At 31.7% G+C, this 16347-nt stretch overlaps 1 protein-coding gene across 4 annotated transcripts; it reads left to right on the top strand.

The window, feature by feature from the left end:
• Positions 1–9925: 9925 nt before the first annotated feature.
• LOC109816255 (transmembrane protein (DUF616)) lies at positions 9926–15932 on the top strand. Of its 4 annotated transcripts, none has more exons than XM_083071003.1 (9): positions 9926–10501; positions 11144–11406; positions 11557–11673; positions 12327–12724; positions 13435–13646; positions 13732–13988; positions 14083–14261; positions 14810–14900; positions 15280–15932. In XM_083071003.1, exons 2-8 carry the CDS (start codon positions 11184–11186, stop codon positions 14879–14881), a joined length of 1458 nt encoding a protein of 485 aa, XP_082927129.1. In that variant the 5' UTR covers positions 9926–10501; positions 11144–11183; the 3' UTR covers positions 14882–14900; positions 15280–15932. The 4 variants fall into 4 exon arrangements, with proteins under 4 accessions (XP_082927129.1, XP_082927127.1, XP_029130788.1 ...); XM_083071001.1 differs by having other exon boundaries at positions 9927–10501; positions 15406–15932; XM_029274955.2 differs by having other exon boundaries at positions 9931–10501; positions 12369–12724; positions 15406–15932.
• The last annotated feature ends 415 nt before the right edge of the window (positions 15933–16347 follow it).

The following is a 16347-nucleotide window of genomic DNA, read 5'->3' as shown; positions in this document are numbered from 1 at the left end:
ACGACGTCGTTTTTCTTTTTTCTTTTTTCTTTTTTTTTTTTAATTTTTCTTCTTATGTAGTTATTCTTTATTTAATTCTGCTACGTTTCCTGCATTTTGCAAAATATTACTCCTTTGCACCATAATTTTTATGTTTAAGGTTTTTGTAATTTAATATTAGTATGTTATTCCCTCTGTTTTTTTTTAATTATTTTCAAATTATTTTTTTATTCTTTTTTATTATTTTTTTTTAAAATTAATAATTTATTAATTTTTTTATTTTTTATTCTTATAATTAATATATGTTTACTGAATAATGTGTTTATTCATTTTTAATGTACTTATTTCTTCACCAATTACCTAAAGAATATAATAGAAAATTAAATAATATATATTTTAAAAAATTAAAACATTAATTATTTTCTTAATTTTTTTAAATAAACTTTTAACGTCAAATAAAAAAATAGAGAGATTATATTTAAAGTATTTTTTAATATATTGGAAAATTGAGAGTAAGAATTTCTATAGTTGTGGGGCAAGAATATTAATTATTAAATAGAATTTATATGAAAAAATAATTAATGTTGATTAGAATGCGTAAATATTGGAAAAAAAATATCAAAAATTATAGTTGGAGGGAGTAGTACTCATACACGGGTCAAGCTTTTTTAATATTTATTTTTTTTATAAATTCTTTTTATATGAGAGTTTTCTCACTTCATAAAAACAAAATATGTAGAACGGTACGAAACCATTGAGATATTGAAATCAATATTGGATTTCATATTTAGTTTTCGCAGTTGGAAAATTATATATCCACCCTATTAATAAAGAAATCGATGTTTTTAGTGTATTTTTTTTTATCATTTTATCCCATAATTTTTAAAATATTTTGTCTCTCCATATATTTTTCTATTCAATTTTTATTTTTTTTCCATTTTTTCATAAATTTATTTTTGAAACATTTTCCATTTTTTAAACAATTATTTAAAATTATTTGTAATTTCTAATTATTAACTACTTACACATATTTATCATTAATTATTATTATTTATTTTATTCTTATTTTTACGTAAAATAATGAATGCATGAATTGTCTCTATTACTATATTCTCTTTAAAATCAAACTAGTTGGGACTTAATTGCATATAGATACTATCATAACTACTCAAGTTCCATATAACTTTATGTACGGGTTAGGCCATTCGGCCATACCCCTCAGCCACTGGGCCATGCTCATTTGACCATACCCCTCGGCCATTCAGTCACACCAATTCGACAACACAAAAAGCAAGATCCCATTCAGCGCCTTTGGCAGCCGATAGGAGAGGCCCGCTTGACCATGTCTCCCATCCTGAGAACCCCTTACACCATTTGGCACGGTCGGCAGTCGAATGGGACCATACCAATCAACATACCTCGGCACCTTCGATGACCGACGGTCGATCGACATCCCTGACAACCGAGACAATTTAGCAAAGGTGATTTGTTGACTGGTTAATCATCCCTAAGTAGTGATTAAGGGTTAATCATATGTGTAAGCTGATTAACAGGATATTACTTAATTTGGTAACCTTAGCACATGGCCCATCGAAGACTAGGCCCATTAATGTCAGTATAAATAGTTCACATCTTGAAGTAAAGTTACTGTTCATTTATTATTATCAATATTCGTACTTGTTCTGACTTGAGCGTCGGAGTGCCTTTTGCAGGTACCTTCTCCCATCGGAATATATTCTTGGAGCACTCGTTCGGCCTTCAAACTATGAGAAGATTACCGGTGTGCCCTTAGATAGGTACATTTTATAATTAAAAAAAATAGAGTTCATAATGCGTGAACCTTCGATCTATATAGATGTTCTTGTTTAGAGTATTTATCTTTCTTTTTCTTTACATTAGAAAACTATCACTTCAATCTTCCATGATATTTTGTTTCAAGATATTGCCATAATATAGAAGTTGGGACTGAACTGTAATTGTTACTATCATAATAACTCAAATTCCATATAACTGTAAAATCACAAAATATATATATATATATATATATATATATATATATATTATATATATATATATATATTAGAATTCAGATTTCATTGAATATGAATTTTCTTCATGTTCATGTTGAGAGTATAGTTCTGTTTTTTACCTCAGAGAATGATGAATCCAATCTTCCATCATATTCAATTGGTACTGGTTGCAACAATTTTTGTTGATCTTCCATTGAACCTATAGATGAGAAGTTTTGCATATGACAACAAAATTCGCTTTCAGTGAGGCATATAAACCTTTAATAAACATGTTCTAGTTTGTTTAATTCATTTTTTTATTCTATGAAGACAACAATTTTGTTCAATTATGGAAAAGTAAAAAAAATAAAATTAATAATATGATCCCAAACATACATTTTTTTTCAATTTTTTAAATTTAACCAAACTTAATGATCGAATCATGTCAAGGAGGTCAAGAGGTGACACATTGAAAGACTCAAGAGGAATAAACTAAACATGAAGATTTTAGAGCTTGATGGGCTTGGTGGGCCCAAGTTGCTCTTCACTTGGGCCATATTATGAGACACATTATTTGTATATATTATATTATAGGTTACATACATTTTGGTCTTGTATTTTGGGCCACATAAGTTAGGGTTTTGGGACCTTAGGCTTATTGGGCCTATTTTGGGGCTTAATGGGTCTTAGGTATTCTGGTACCCAATATTGGGCTCATTTTGCTTCTTTTATTATTTCTTAGTGTTTTGGATAGGTTGGTCATTATATTTAGGCCATTAGAGTAGGTTTTGAGAGAAAAAGCTTAATTAGGCAAAGTTAACTAAGCTAGGTCACATTTAGGTTTATTGAGTTGCATTTGGTGCACATGTGCTAGCCTAGGGTGGGCTACACTTGATCCACACCAAATGACATCCAAATTCAACCTAATTTTGTGGCTGCACATGGCGATCCCATTGGCAAGCCAAAATTTGAATTCAAATTTTGGCACCACTGCACCTAGTCACTTTGTGGCTCCACATTCATCCTTCCTTTGGCCTATAAATCAAGTTCTCCTCACTCATTTGTATTCACTTTTGATATATGATATTTAGAGCATTTTCTTCGGCCAAATTCTCTCCTTTAAAAGTCCTTTTGGACGCATAGAGTTTAGGGATCCTAGAAGGCTTCTAGGTTAGGCACCTTGTGAGCAATCCTTTGCTCCCTTAGCTTAAGTGCTTCCTTCCTTTAATTCTCAGCATCTTCACCTTCTCCTCTGGACCTTGCACGTCCAAAATCAACTTAAGGAAGATCTAAGGGACTTTCATACCATTTGATTGCTTCTATATCTGGAATTAGGATATCTCCGTACCTTGCTGATACAAAGGCGTTGTCCTTTGCTGATTGGTAGGTGTACTTGCTCTGACACACGCAGCTTTGATTTGTGGATATGCGCTATCTTTTCTTTCTCCTTACACTTTGATGACGTCATATGTTCTTCTAAGAGTGTGGATGCTAGGTAGTTTGTCGTATTGTGTTCTTCAGACACAGTCCAACATTCCTAATCTTCGTTTGTGTGTTCGAGTCTCAGTCTAGTCGGCTGCATAAGCTTTTCGACTCTATCTAGGATGTTTTGTCCTCGTCCATGATCTGATGTCTTGTTATCTTTTGTCCTTCGTCTAGGTTGTTCATGTCCTGTTCTTTATTCCTTTGTGTAGGTGTTTTTGTCTGATGTATTTTCTTTGTTTGCTCAGCCTTTATCTAATGCTTGACTCATATCTCTTGATTCTGGTATAGATGTATATTCTCTATTCTTTAGCTTACTTGTACTTATATCTGAAACACTAACACACTTGTTAGTAATAACGACATGCATTATATTTGTCTCATTCAAAACTTTGTTGAGAATTGCTTTTGTCTTCGTTTGACTTCACAATTTATCCCTCACAACACATGTGACAAGAGATTGGGGGTCTACCCAACATACAATTGATACCCTAGAGCGAGAACACTCAATCTCCCTTACCTCGATGAGCGTTAGACAATGGGTATGAAATTTTGGAGAAATCTTCAAAAGCCTCATGTTCTCCATGTTCTTTGGGCACAAAGAGGAGAACATAGAAAAAAAGAAATATAAATTAACTACGCTTAAAAAACCTCTCTTTAATAAAAAAATCAACTCCTTCTTATATTTTTTTTTAAAACAAAAAATAATTAAAATAAAACCATAGCATAAAACACACATTTTTCAAAATACACTTAATTAAAGAATTAACTAAAACACGTGTAATTACATATGAAATCTCAATTATTTCTCAAAACTCCTTTAATCAATAAAAAATCTTTTATTAATTTATTGAGAAAATTTGGGGTGTTATAACTTCCCCCTCTTTTGGAAATTCGTCCCCAAAATTACCTATTGCAAGCAAAAATGGATACAACTTTCACATTTGACTCTTTAGCTCCCAAGTAGTACTTGCCTCTATGTTTCCTCCCCAAACAACCTTAACCAAATGAATGTCTTTTCCTCTTAGTTGTTTCACCCTTTTGTCATCAATCCTTAAATGGACAGTTTCACTGTTGAGATTATTCTTCAGCCGAATGTTGACCAACTCAAGAACATGAGAAAGGTCATGAATATATGTTTAGAGTTGTGAGATGTAACATCCTTTTTATTTTACAAATAAATAAATAATTATTTTAGATTAATTGAGTTATAATATAGAAAAAAAAGTTTCTAATAAATAAAACAAGTAGGATGGTAAATCGGAGAGTATAAGTTCAACCCAAAGACTAATTATTAAAAAAAATAAAATAAAAGATATTCAATTATTATGCACTTTTTGAAAACCTAAAGCACTCACATAAAGGAAACTAGAGGAAAACATCAGAAGGGGGGAGGAATAGCGACCGAAGCCACATGAATCATGTAGAATCGTGAGATCATCACTTCATGTATAAGGGGAGTGAGATTATCATATCTATAGATATATATAAGGGATAATGATAGAGAGACAACCTCTAAGCCTCTTAAATTGTTTGTTTGTTTGATTTATATTGATATATATATATATATATATTTTAAGAATTTGTTGCTACTCTGTTTTACAAACAATGAATTTACTTTAATTAAATCTGTTCAGTAATGAGTTTATGTATCCTGAAGGTTTGGGTATTACATGTATGAATCTGGAGGCTTTAGGTTTAATTGGATGAACTTTGATGAATTGATGATGTAATAAAGTTATTGCAATATTTAATGATCGTTTGATCAAATTGATTGTAAATTGATGAATATGTATGAAATTAGGGAAAATGAACTATGCAAATTGTGATTCTACGAAGTTCATAATCAACAATTGTGTCGAGTGTGAGAATAGTCACACCGAGTGCGAGACTACAAAAAAAGTCTTTGACTTCTCTGTGTTGGGCGTGAGGTGTTGTGCCTAATGCCATTTGACATTGATTTTGGAGATGTGGGGATGTCGAGTGTGGCCCTAACCATGTGCATTGGGCAAAAGGGTTCTAGAGGGGTCACTGACTCCTCAACATTGGGTGTGGGGATATCCACACCAAGAGTGAGTTTAGTAGAGAGGTCATTGATCTCTCCGTGCCAGGCATGAGTCTGGCATCACCAAGCGCCACACTATTTTCCCAAATAACGTTAACTGTGCGAATAAATTAATACTTGAGAAGTCGTGAGGAGGGATTAACACTATAAATTAATAAGATGAGAGAAATGAGTTCACAGTGTACAAGAAGTTAATTGAATGATGTATTCTTGTGTGTGTGTATGTATAAATGTTGTTGTATGAGAAGTTATACTAAGGCATGATGTGATGAATTACTATGAGAAAAGTGATTAGATGTGATTGTTGAGTCCATGCATACATACTTTATTTACAAGATAGTGTGAGTCTATGCAAGTGAGATATTATAGGTCATCTACCAATGCTCTGGGAGGTGTTATGGTGGGGAACCTCTAACGAAAATGGGAGGCAATGATGGTCAATTGTAATACTTTGATAGGACCTTATTGAATGTCCCTTGGTTGAGGGTGATTCAAGGAGAATTTCTATAGATGAGTGGTTCTTACACTGTAGATGGGTGGTCTCGTTCTATGGCTCTTAGGCTATTCTAAGTAGAGGTTGATGAGGAGATTTGGTATCACATGCATATAGAGTTAGGAACATGAATCTACAAGAGTCTTTATAATTACAATTATGAATGATTGAAGTATATGTCTTGTTGGTTATTAACGATAAATTAATGCATTGTCATTATTGTTCTGGATGTGTGGATAAGGATTGATGGATATTGGAGATTAACTAATAATGTGGATGTGTGTAGTTACTATTATACTTCATATATGTTGTGTGTGGATGAGATGTATTCTTACTCCTTATGTTTGCGTTATTTTTTTTAGGTTGATTGCCATTTGTAGAAATAGATCATGTATAGGGAGATGTATTTGATGGAGATGAGACTTAGAACTTTATTTGTTTAGGGGTTTTACTCTAATTAGTGTGACATTGGGGCGAAGATTTATAGTTTTAGTATTTTATTTGGAATTGTTCAACTTTTAATTAATAATGTTTTAAATTAGAGTTTTGTTCAAATAGGCAGTTTGTGCCTTAATTTAATTTTACACCTTAGTTAGTTATGTTTTCTTTTAAAATTTATTACATATTAAATTTTTTATTTAATTACTCATGATAGAAAGGTGTCACATGAAACATGGAAGACATTATGTAAGTTTGAAAGACATAAAAAATTAATTATTAGACAATCGATTTTAAATGTATTTTTAATATTAATTAGAAGACAATTTTAAAAGTACCTAAATACAATATTGGCGAGAATAAAATCGATTGTACAACCAATTTTGTAAACTCTAAACAACAAATTTTATAAACTATTTTTCCAAATGGTATACCTATTAATACTTTCTTGCCAACACCCGTTATAGAACATAGAGCTCAATCACCTTTGAGGCCCTAAGGGGCTATAACTATATATGTAGTAGACACTCACTTTGTAAATTGAGTACCTCGACATTTTATATCCTAAGAGACTAGAACTATGTAAGTAATAGATACTCACTTAATAAATTGAGTACCTTGGCATTTTATATCTTGGGATATGCATATTAACAATTCCTATGAATATATATACAATACTAATGGTGTTATATATATATATATATATATATATATATATATATATATATATATATATTTAAGAATTATTAATTTTTGTTGAATTAACTGATATTGTACTTCGTTTTTAAATCTTAAAGTTTTGAATTCAAGTCTTAAATTTAATTAATTTTTAATATTATTTTTTATTATTTAAAAATTTGAGAGTAAAATAATTCAAAAATTATGTACACAAAAAATAAAATATTCTCTTTATAATAGATATATATTATTCAAGATTTAGTGGGTTTAATATATATTATGAAATTGAATTCTATAAATTGTTTATCATTACTTCTCTAAAAACATGTGTGAGACTCCACTAGTACACACTTTATCATCCACAAAGTCTTATGTAACTGTATTTTCAGCTTATGTATTAGGTATGAACATTTTAGAAAACGCACCTTTTAACACATAATTATTGGATAAAATTTATTAAAAACTAAAATAAAAAATTAATTAAATAATGCATGAAACTTACAAAAATATTGTATTTTTTAATTAAATTTTAACCAATAGAAGAGAGTGTTCCTATCAATTTTTATATTTGTATTAACAAGATTAATTCTTCCATTGAGGTGATATTGAAGTTTTAAAACACAAAATTTACCCATTACTTTCTATACTTTTATAACATAAACTTTTATTTTAACTTGTTTGTAACAAGTATATAACTAGGGTTCTAGGTATGATCATTAAACGGTTTTGGATGTAAAAAATGGAAACTATTACCAATTGAATGTGAAAAAACATACACTGTTACCACCCGTTTGACCATCGATTTAAGTTGGGTTCAAACTAAATCAAGTTTGGATGAAAATAGGTGGGTACCTTTAGGTTTCTCATTCCAAAAATGTTTCTCACAAAAAATTCAATGTCTAAGTGCACAAACAAGGAAAAAGACGACCCAACACACATGATGGTGTAACCAGGTGCGAGAAAGGAGAAACATTAATGATAGAAAGACATTGAAAAAGTTGACATGAAATAGAACACAGTCTAAAAATCTCTAAAACTTTCATGGCCACAAACGACCATGATGAACACTAGTCCTCATCGCTACAACCAACCACAAAATGTGGTGGAGTTGAGCACAGATGAAATAAGCTTTACATACAACACCAATATAATAAGAAAAAATATATATAAAGTATGAAAATATATTCTAAAGTTTCCATTGAACAAATCAAAGCATTTATTTTTTTTACTAGGTTGGATGCATCAACTATAGGCTTCCTATGCTTTCATCAACAACTTTGCTATGAAGCGAGTTTGAGATCCATGTTTCATTCCAAGACTTTTCTTTTAACTTTTACTTTATTAACATTAGTTATATTATTATTTTATTAGAAAATGTAGTATAGGTGTAATTGTGTATGCTGCAATTGCAAGCACAAATGATGGACTGCTACTTAAGGTAAAACATGTATTTTTATTGAAGATGGTGATGATGTAATGAAATTCATTTAAATATTTTAAATATTCATAATGTTGACCATCTTTAAAGGTTAACTTCTTAAATTTTTTATGTATTAACAATTAATTTAGACAAGTTTGATTTTTCACGAAAAAAAAATCCGCTCAACAATTTATATTATTTTTACTTATTTTATATGAGAAAACTGTTCGAACTCATCCGTTCAATATTTTTTTTATTGATATTTGTTGTGCACCTAGAAAATTTCAATAATCTTTTCTTTAATAAAGGATCATGATTTATCCTTCTTTTTTTAGCGAATGCTATTCCATACTCGTCAAGTTGGTTATTTGGTCAATCATTAACTCTGATAACACTTTTTGTGTATCTAGAAAATTTCACCACATAATTATATCTCATATTAGTAAGATATTATCTATTTTGAACTTAAGCTTTTATTTTGTTTTTGGACATTTTTTAAAAGTTCTCTTAATCGATAGAGAAAACTGTTTATATATAAATTCGTCTTCATTCTCTTATTTAAACGATATAAAACTTTACTTGCATTTCAACGATATTAAATTTAAATATTTTAAATATTCATAATTTTGACCATCTTTGTCAACTTCTCAAATTCTTATGCATTAACAATATAGTATATTCGGATGGGTTCAATTTTTCACGAAAATAAATAAATAAACCTGTCCAATAATTTATAATATTTTCACTTGTTTTATCTAAGAAAACTGTTCGAACTAGTAATATTTTTTTTTCTTTGGTTAATTCAATTATGAATTGGGTTTTGGTTTTCTTATCCACCCCTGTTCCAAACCTAAAGACGTACTTCACATCCTTCATGTGAAAAATTTGACATAATCGTATCACATTGACTTGTATGCTATTCTAATTTTTTTTATTAGCTGAAATTTATTAAAATTTAAAAAAATTTGCAAGTCTTATTTTTTATTTATTTATTTTGATAACCATGACTTATCTTTTATTTATTGAACTTCCATCTAGTAATGAAAAAAATTACACGAAAAGAATTGTGTTAAGTTCGGAGTGCATGCTTTACTTTTAGATTTTAATTAAAAATCTTTTAACTTTAGACATCTATTAATGCATTCACTAATCATAATCATAGAGTACGAATTATACCTACTTTAGACAGGCTAATCTATTTTTTTTAATTTATTTTTATTAATACATGTGTAATCTACTAGTAGAGTATCACTTTATTAATTTAATTCGTAGACCAAGTGTATGTGAACCACAATATACATTGGAATCACTCATTCTAAAATACTGTAAAAGTAAATTAGGCCAGGGGATACCTACAACATAGCTGTATTTCTCATGTCTCAATTACTCCTAATTACTAAAGCTATCGTCGATCGAAACACATGCGCAAATTTACTATAACGAAGGCGATTAACACAAGGTGAACAACATCTGAAAACACAGAATCGAAAAAAGCATCATCGTATTAGAATTATTATAAAACATGAGATACCACACATAGATCGAAAGAATCATCACCACCGACCCACCAAGGAAAACGCTGCGTTACACTGTCGGTGTCAGAAAAAGAAAGCTAGGAAAACACACACACACGCGCAAAGTGAGAAAACGAAACCGAAGCGAGAAATGGAAACTTTGCCATGGCCAAAGTGCGGATCCTGTTGTTTTGATTCATAAAGCTACACCACACCACAGGATACCCACCACCTCATGCTTTTATGCTGCGGCGGTGCATCACCCTTCATAGATCCTCAGCCTCACCCAATCATTTCGACACACCCATGTTCGAAGGATCCCTTTTTTTGTGACAATCTCAGTGTTTGAATTTCGTCTCTCCTTGAAAGATCTCGTCTTGGGGAGATTTTCTATGTTCTGCATTGCCATTTTGGTCAATCCCTGTAAGTTGTAGCATACCCATGTTTTCATTTTGACTTAATTTTTTGATTTTCAATTTTCATCTTTGCTTATCTCTTATTGGGAGGGAGTGAATGTGAATTTTTTTGTTAAGTTTTTGAGTATGGTTTCTTGTTTGTTTCTAATGATGTTTAAAATGTAATGGATAATCCAATGGTTGGTGCAGGGTTAATGAGAAGTGATGTGTTCCAAAATAAATGGGGTTTTTTGGGGTAGTGATTGCATCACTTTTTTTTTTTGTTTTGTTTTTGTTATTAGGTAGCGGCATTTTAAGTGAATGCTTTCCCTTTCATGCTAGCTGCTTGGAGGGGCTAGAAGGATGGTTGATGAAGTTTTAGCTTGATATTTTCATTTATTGCTTTATATGATCTTTTATTCTGATAGTGATGTTGTAATCTGCAGCTGCTTTCTTTCCTTTGGAAATTATTGGTTTAAATTGAGGTCTGTTATATTAATAGCTTGTATTAACATCTTAATCTTGACTATTTAAGCATACATGGATTTGTGTATATGAGTTTAGTTTGCAACTTTGCATAAGATCTTCAGTTGGCAACATGGATGATTTATGGTTTTCTAGTTGCGTTTTGATGTGACTTAGAAGTTGAAAACTATATATCTTTCTGCAGATGAACTGGTCTGTGTCTGAATCTTGGGGCATGCTTTGGAATGGCTCTGCATAGAACCAATGGTGAATTGTTCAGTGAGAGAAGAGGCATCGTTGATGCTGTATTCAATTCTTTTGGAAAAAGCGATCATGGCTCTAGAGTTTTACGTCGTGGTCGAAGGTTTGGTCGGATTACCAAACTCAAGCTTTCACGCTGGATTTTCCTTCTCACTGCAATTCTGTCGATGCTTTTAACATTTTTTGGTTTGAAAATGTTTTATCAAGGTGAGGCCAGAGACATGGGCCTTTTCTCCTGATATTTTGTATGGTTTTATACAATTAGTTTACCACTTTAAGTCATGTCATCATGTCTCAGAAAAATCCTACTGGCTGGTTTTTGACTTCTTGTATTTCTTGACAATGATTTCGTTACAGCTAAAATGGAATCTAAGTTCTCAACAATACCACACAATCTACAAGAAGAACGTAACCTACAAGAAAATATTGTGGCATCTGATCTTGGAAAGACACCTAAAGGAAAGCGCCGAAAGCGTAAGAGTCATTTCTATGTACCCAATTTATCTTTAAATTATGTTTTATGAATTTGAAGTCAAACTTCACCTCTAACTCTTTGCTTCATCCCCTCCTTTCTAAAATGACGATTTCTTGAGAAATCCCTATTAGAAAAAAAAAACAATAGTGAAAGAAAGCTAAGAAACATTGAATAGTGGATAAATTTACAAGTTTTCAAAGTGGAAAAATGAGCAGCCATCACATGGCTGCTGAAGTATAACCAAGAAAAAGTTGTCATCCATATAGTGAAGAGCATTTTAGGACAATGGAAGATATAGTTTTGTTAGCATCAAGCAAAATAGTTACGTTTTGTTATACAAATCGTATTTGTTTAGCTGGCAAAACTTGATTATACTTCTGGAGTTTTGGCTGATGTTGTTTCTGTGACATTATGATAATTATCATTTGCAACTGATGTGTGCTTCAGCATATGTTGATTACTTTTAAATCTCAAATGCAAATGGTGTTTCCAGAGTTAAATGAAAAAGAAAAAACCTTTCGGATTTTTAAGGCCATTGGTTACATCACTGGCTAATATTTGAATTTGGTCAACTAAATCAACATTGTTCATGATATGTCAGAATTATTTGGATTTATGTGTTCCTCACTAAGCTGACTCTAGTATTAACTAGGTTTTTTGCCTCCAATATTTTCCTCGAATATCAATCTTTCAGATTTTCCTTGTGAAGTTGGATTTCGGGAATCAGTAGATGGCCTCGTTGAACCCAAAAATTATATGAATTTTACATGGTTTTCTCTAAAGTATGTTGATCATGAAGAAAGAACATCCAAAAATGATTTATCTGAACCTCGATTTGGAGGACATCAGACTCTAGAGGAAAGAGAAAATTCATTTTATGCAAAAAACCAGACACTTCATTGTGGTTTTGTCAAAGGGCCACCAGGATATCCAAGCACCGGATTTGATATAAATGAAAAAGATAAGGCGTATATGTTCGGATGTAAGATTGCAGTTTCTTCTTGCATTTTTGGAAGCTCTGATTTTCTTCGGAGGCCTACAAGTAGACTGGTAATTCTTTAAATTCTTTTGAAATATTCTTGGCTATTTTGTACATTATATCTATAATAAAACCAAAAAGTCTGTGGTAAAGGTGTTGTTAGATCAGCATGCTGAAATGGAATCAAAAAGTCATATTGTTAGTTTTATCAAGTGATAAAAGTTTTAATCATTGGAGCCAGAAAAGTAATATCCATGTCAAAGATATTGAGTCAGAATCAGATGATCTATGATACATATGTTCTGCTTTTGCCCCCCTCCCCTGTCCTAGGTTTTGAAGAGTAATAATAAGCAATGGGTCATAACAATGTAGTAAATAAACTAATAGGAAAGGAGACACTTGTAGAATGTAGACTTGGATCTCTCTCAAATGAAAGTTCATTCCACAAATTTGACATTTGATACATCAAATCTACTGTGATTAGGTAGATTCGGTTTTGTTAAAATATTGCCTTTGTTCATGGTGATAATTGATTATTTATTTGTTTATTAGTATGGCCATTCCTTGAAATTAATATTTCTGCAATGTATGTTGTTTTGATCACATTTACTATATTTTGTGCTATGAAGTAGAACACTACCTTAAATATCAACCTGAATTATTTTATTATGATATTTTATTGATAGATTAATCATTAATTAATATTAATTATGTCTTTGCTTTATAAAGCATACATTAATTATGTGGAAAATATTATATATGCTTCTTTGCTGCAATGCAGATCAGTCAATATTCAAAGGACAACATTTGTTTTGTTATGTTCTTGGATGATCAAACACTATCCAAACTTTCTTCAGAAGGAAACATTCCTGATGAGAGAGGGTACATTGGTTTGTGGAAAATAATTATTGTAAAAAACTTGCCATATGAAGACATGCGAAGAACTGGCAAGGTGCCAAAATTTTTATCACATCGTCTCTTCCCAAATTCTAGGTAGTTATAGCAACCTGTTCTAGCATCCAAGTTTTTGGCTCTCTATTCCTTGTTTTCATGTTGTTTAAAAATCATTGCTTGGTAGGTATTCAATTTGGCTTGACAGCAAGATGCGACTCAACTCTGACCCTATGCTGATTATTGAATATTTTTTGTGGCGAAGGAAGGCAGAATATGCCATTTCAAATCACTATGACCGCCATAATGTTTGGGAGGAGGTACTCCAAAATAAGCGCTTAAATAAATACAACCATGCAGCTATTGATGAACAGTTTGACTTTTACCAATCTGATGGCCTCCCGAAGGTTGACCCATCAAAGTCAAATGATCTTCTTCCGAGTTGTGCGTCTCGTTTGCATCTTTGTTCATTGTGGAATACTTGTTGGGTCTCCTTGTGCATAATATGATTCCAATTATTGAGTCTTTCACCTTGCAGATGTTCCTGAGGGTTCCTTGATAATCAGGGCACATACGCCAATGTCAAATTTATTTTCATGTCTTTGGTTCAACGAAGTTGATCGATTTACATCTCGTGATCAACTAAGCTTTGCTTATACTTATTTGAAAGTCAGGAGAATGAATCCAGAGAGACCGTTTCAGCTGCATATGTTCAAGGTGAATTTTTACACAAAATTCATTCACACGCATGTACACACACGCACACAAGATAGATAGATAGATAGATAGATAGATAGATAGATAGATAGATAGATAGATAGATAGATAGATAGATAGAAAGAGAGAGAGAGAGAGAGAACATTACTATATAAAGTGAGAGGAACAAATGTAGACCTTTAAACCTCTGTTGAATGGTCAAGATTTGCTTCTCTCTCTATAGTATACACACACAAAGTAACAAAGGCCAGAGAAATTAATCTTAACCTTGCAACAATACATGGATAGTCAAGGTTAGATTTAAGTAAGATAATCTTGAATGTATTATGTGATCTCCATTGAAAGCCTAATTATTCAAGGGGTATTTTCTGTTCAAGTTTGCAGTCTGTCATACCTAATGGTCATATTTTTCTTCCTCTCTTTTCCTTTCACTGGGTAAAGCACAAGAGTGGAAATTTGTTTTGTTTTAACTAGCTAAAAGTTTTTTTCTCTATGGTGTTGCTTCAGTCAAGGTACTGATAAAGTGTGTTCATCATCAATCTATGCAGGATTGTGAACGCAGAGCATTAGTGAAGCTATTCCGGCATAGGGCACTTCCATCTCCACCAGAGACTACTTGATCAGTACCAGATATTTAAGGTGCCTTTTGTTGCCACTAAATCATGTACTGTTCATTTTGATTGTTTTGAGTGCCATCATAAGAATACCATTCTTTATTCTTTATATGGGATTGCTAACTGTCTTCTTTGATGAAGTAGCTCACTCAAGTAATGAGATCTATCTCATAAATTTTGTAATAAGAGAATTCATGCCATTTAAAGTTGTATCTGTTGCTTGAATTTGGAAGTTGAAGAGACCCCTCCTTGGATATAAATCAATTTAGACTTGCATCCAAAGTAGGGCCTACTTACTATGGTTGAAACAATATGAAAATTGAAAATAAAAACATCTGATGTTTGATACACTTAAATTAAGAAATGGTTGAAAATTTGGGATGTCCCTTGTTTTCATTTTTCAGCCTCTCTCATGACCAAGAGTGAAACACAAGACCTTTCAAATTTCAGTCTTTATTTTGCACCTTCCCACCAAACCAAACACACTCTTGATCTTCTTTCTTATCCAAGCTCATATGTGATATGTGAAGGGATGCACACCAAAGGCACAGGTCATCAATATTTGACATGACATCCCTTCCAGCTTGACCAGTCTCAACGTTCATGTATGATTTAAGCTGGATCAAAGAGAGAGGCAAACAAACTCATCACTTGCAGCACAGTGGATTCTTATTCTTCTTGTGGCCACGGCCGAAGAGTGCTTTTTTGTGGCCAAGGCTTTTACTCCATTATGGGGTTCAGTGGAAGTTCTTTATGAGGAGGGAAGGGCAAGTTGATCAAGGTTTTAATTTGTTCAGCTTCCTCATGTGGGATGAGGTGATTTAGCTAACATGTAAGAATACTTTCTCTTTTCTTTGTGTAGAGCATGTAACAGGTCTTCCCCTCTCTCCCAGTCATGAGTAGAGGGTATTGCTACTAGCTACTAACATTTTTGGTCATAAAAACTGTAAATTTCCTTTCATTTAGTAACATTTTTTTTGAAGAGGATTTTTCATTCTGTAACTTGTCACCTTACCAAAATAACAAAAAAGAAAAGAGAAGAAATTAACTGCTTTTATGCATGGTCGTCACTGAATTACGTATGTGATTGTTTTGAAAGCGATTTTAAGCTCTGATATTGTATGTTGATATTAATATTGTCTGGAGTGGATGAGATTTTGCTTTCCACCAACTTCTTAGCTATTTTTGGATTTTTGATGTAAACAAATTAACTTCTTTTTTATACACAAATTAACTTATGTTTTACATCAATTTTGTTTTTTTTTTTTTTGCCAACTTCTTTATTTATAAACTGAAGTGATTTTTTATATATATATTTTTATCTAGAAAAGTAGTGAAGTGATGATAAATAATACTCAATGCGGGTGTTAAAATACTTGTATTGGTTTAGGATTTTATAAGATTTTAAAATATTTTGTTTTTGAATAAAAAAAGTCTGTTGGTATTCGATTAAAATTTTATATCAGTTAAAA

The sequence above is a fragment of the Cajanus cajan genome, chromosome 3 (assembly GCF_000230855.2).
Source record: "Cajanus cajan strain Asha chromosome 3, NIPB_CcT2T_4, whole genome shotgun sequence".
In the NCBI taxonomy this organism is placed as follows: domain Eukaryota; kingdom Viridiplantae; phylum Streptophyta; class Magnoliopsida; order Fabales; family Fabaceae; genus Cajanus; species Cajanus cajan.
This window is presented reverse-complemented; position numbering and strand designations above follow the sequence as displayed.

What these genes read in the sequence shown, in the direction of transcription:
- LOC109816255 (XM_083071003.1), top strand. Translation starts at nt 11,184, where the DNA reads ATGGCTCTGCATAGAACCAATGGTGAATTGTTCAGTGAGAGAAGAGGC. An exon ending in TTTGAAAATGTTTTATCAAG is followed by an intron (nt 11,407 to 11,556) that starts GTGAGGCCAGAG and finishes ATTTCGTTACAG; the next exon opens with CTAAAATGGAATCTAAGTTC. An exon ending in TTCAGCTGCATATGTTCAAG is followed by an intron (nt 14,262 to 14,809) that starts GTGAATTTTTAC and finishes CAATCTATGCAG; the next exon opens with GATTGTGAACGCAGAGCATT.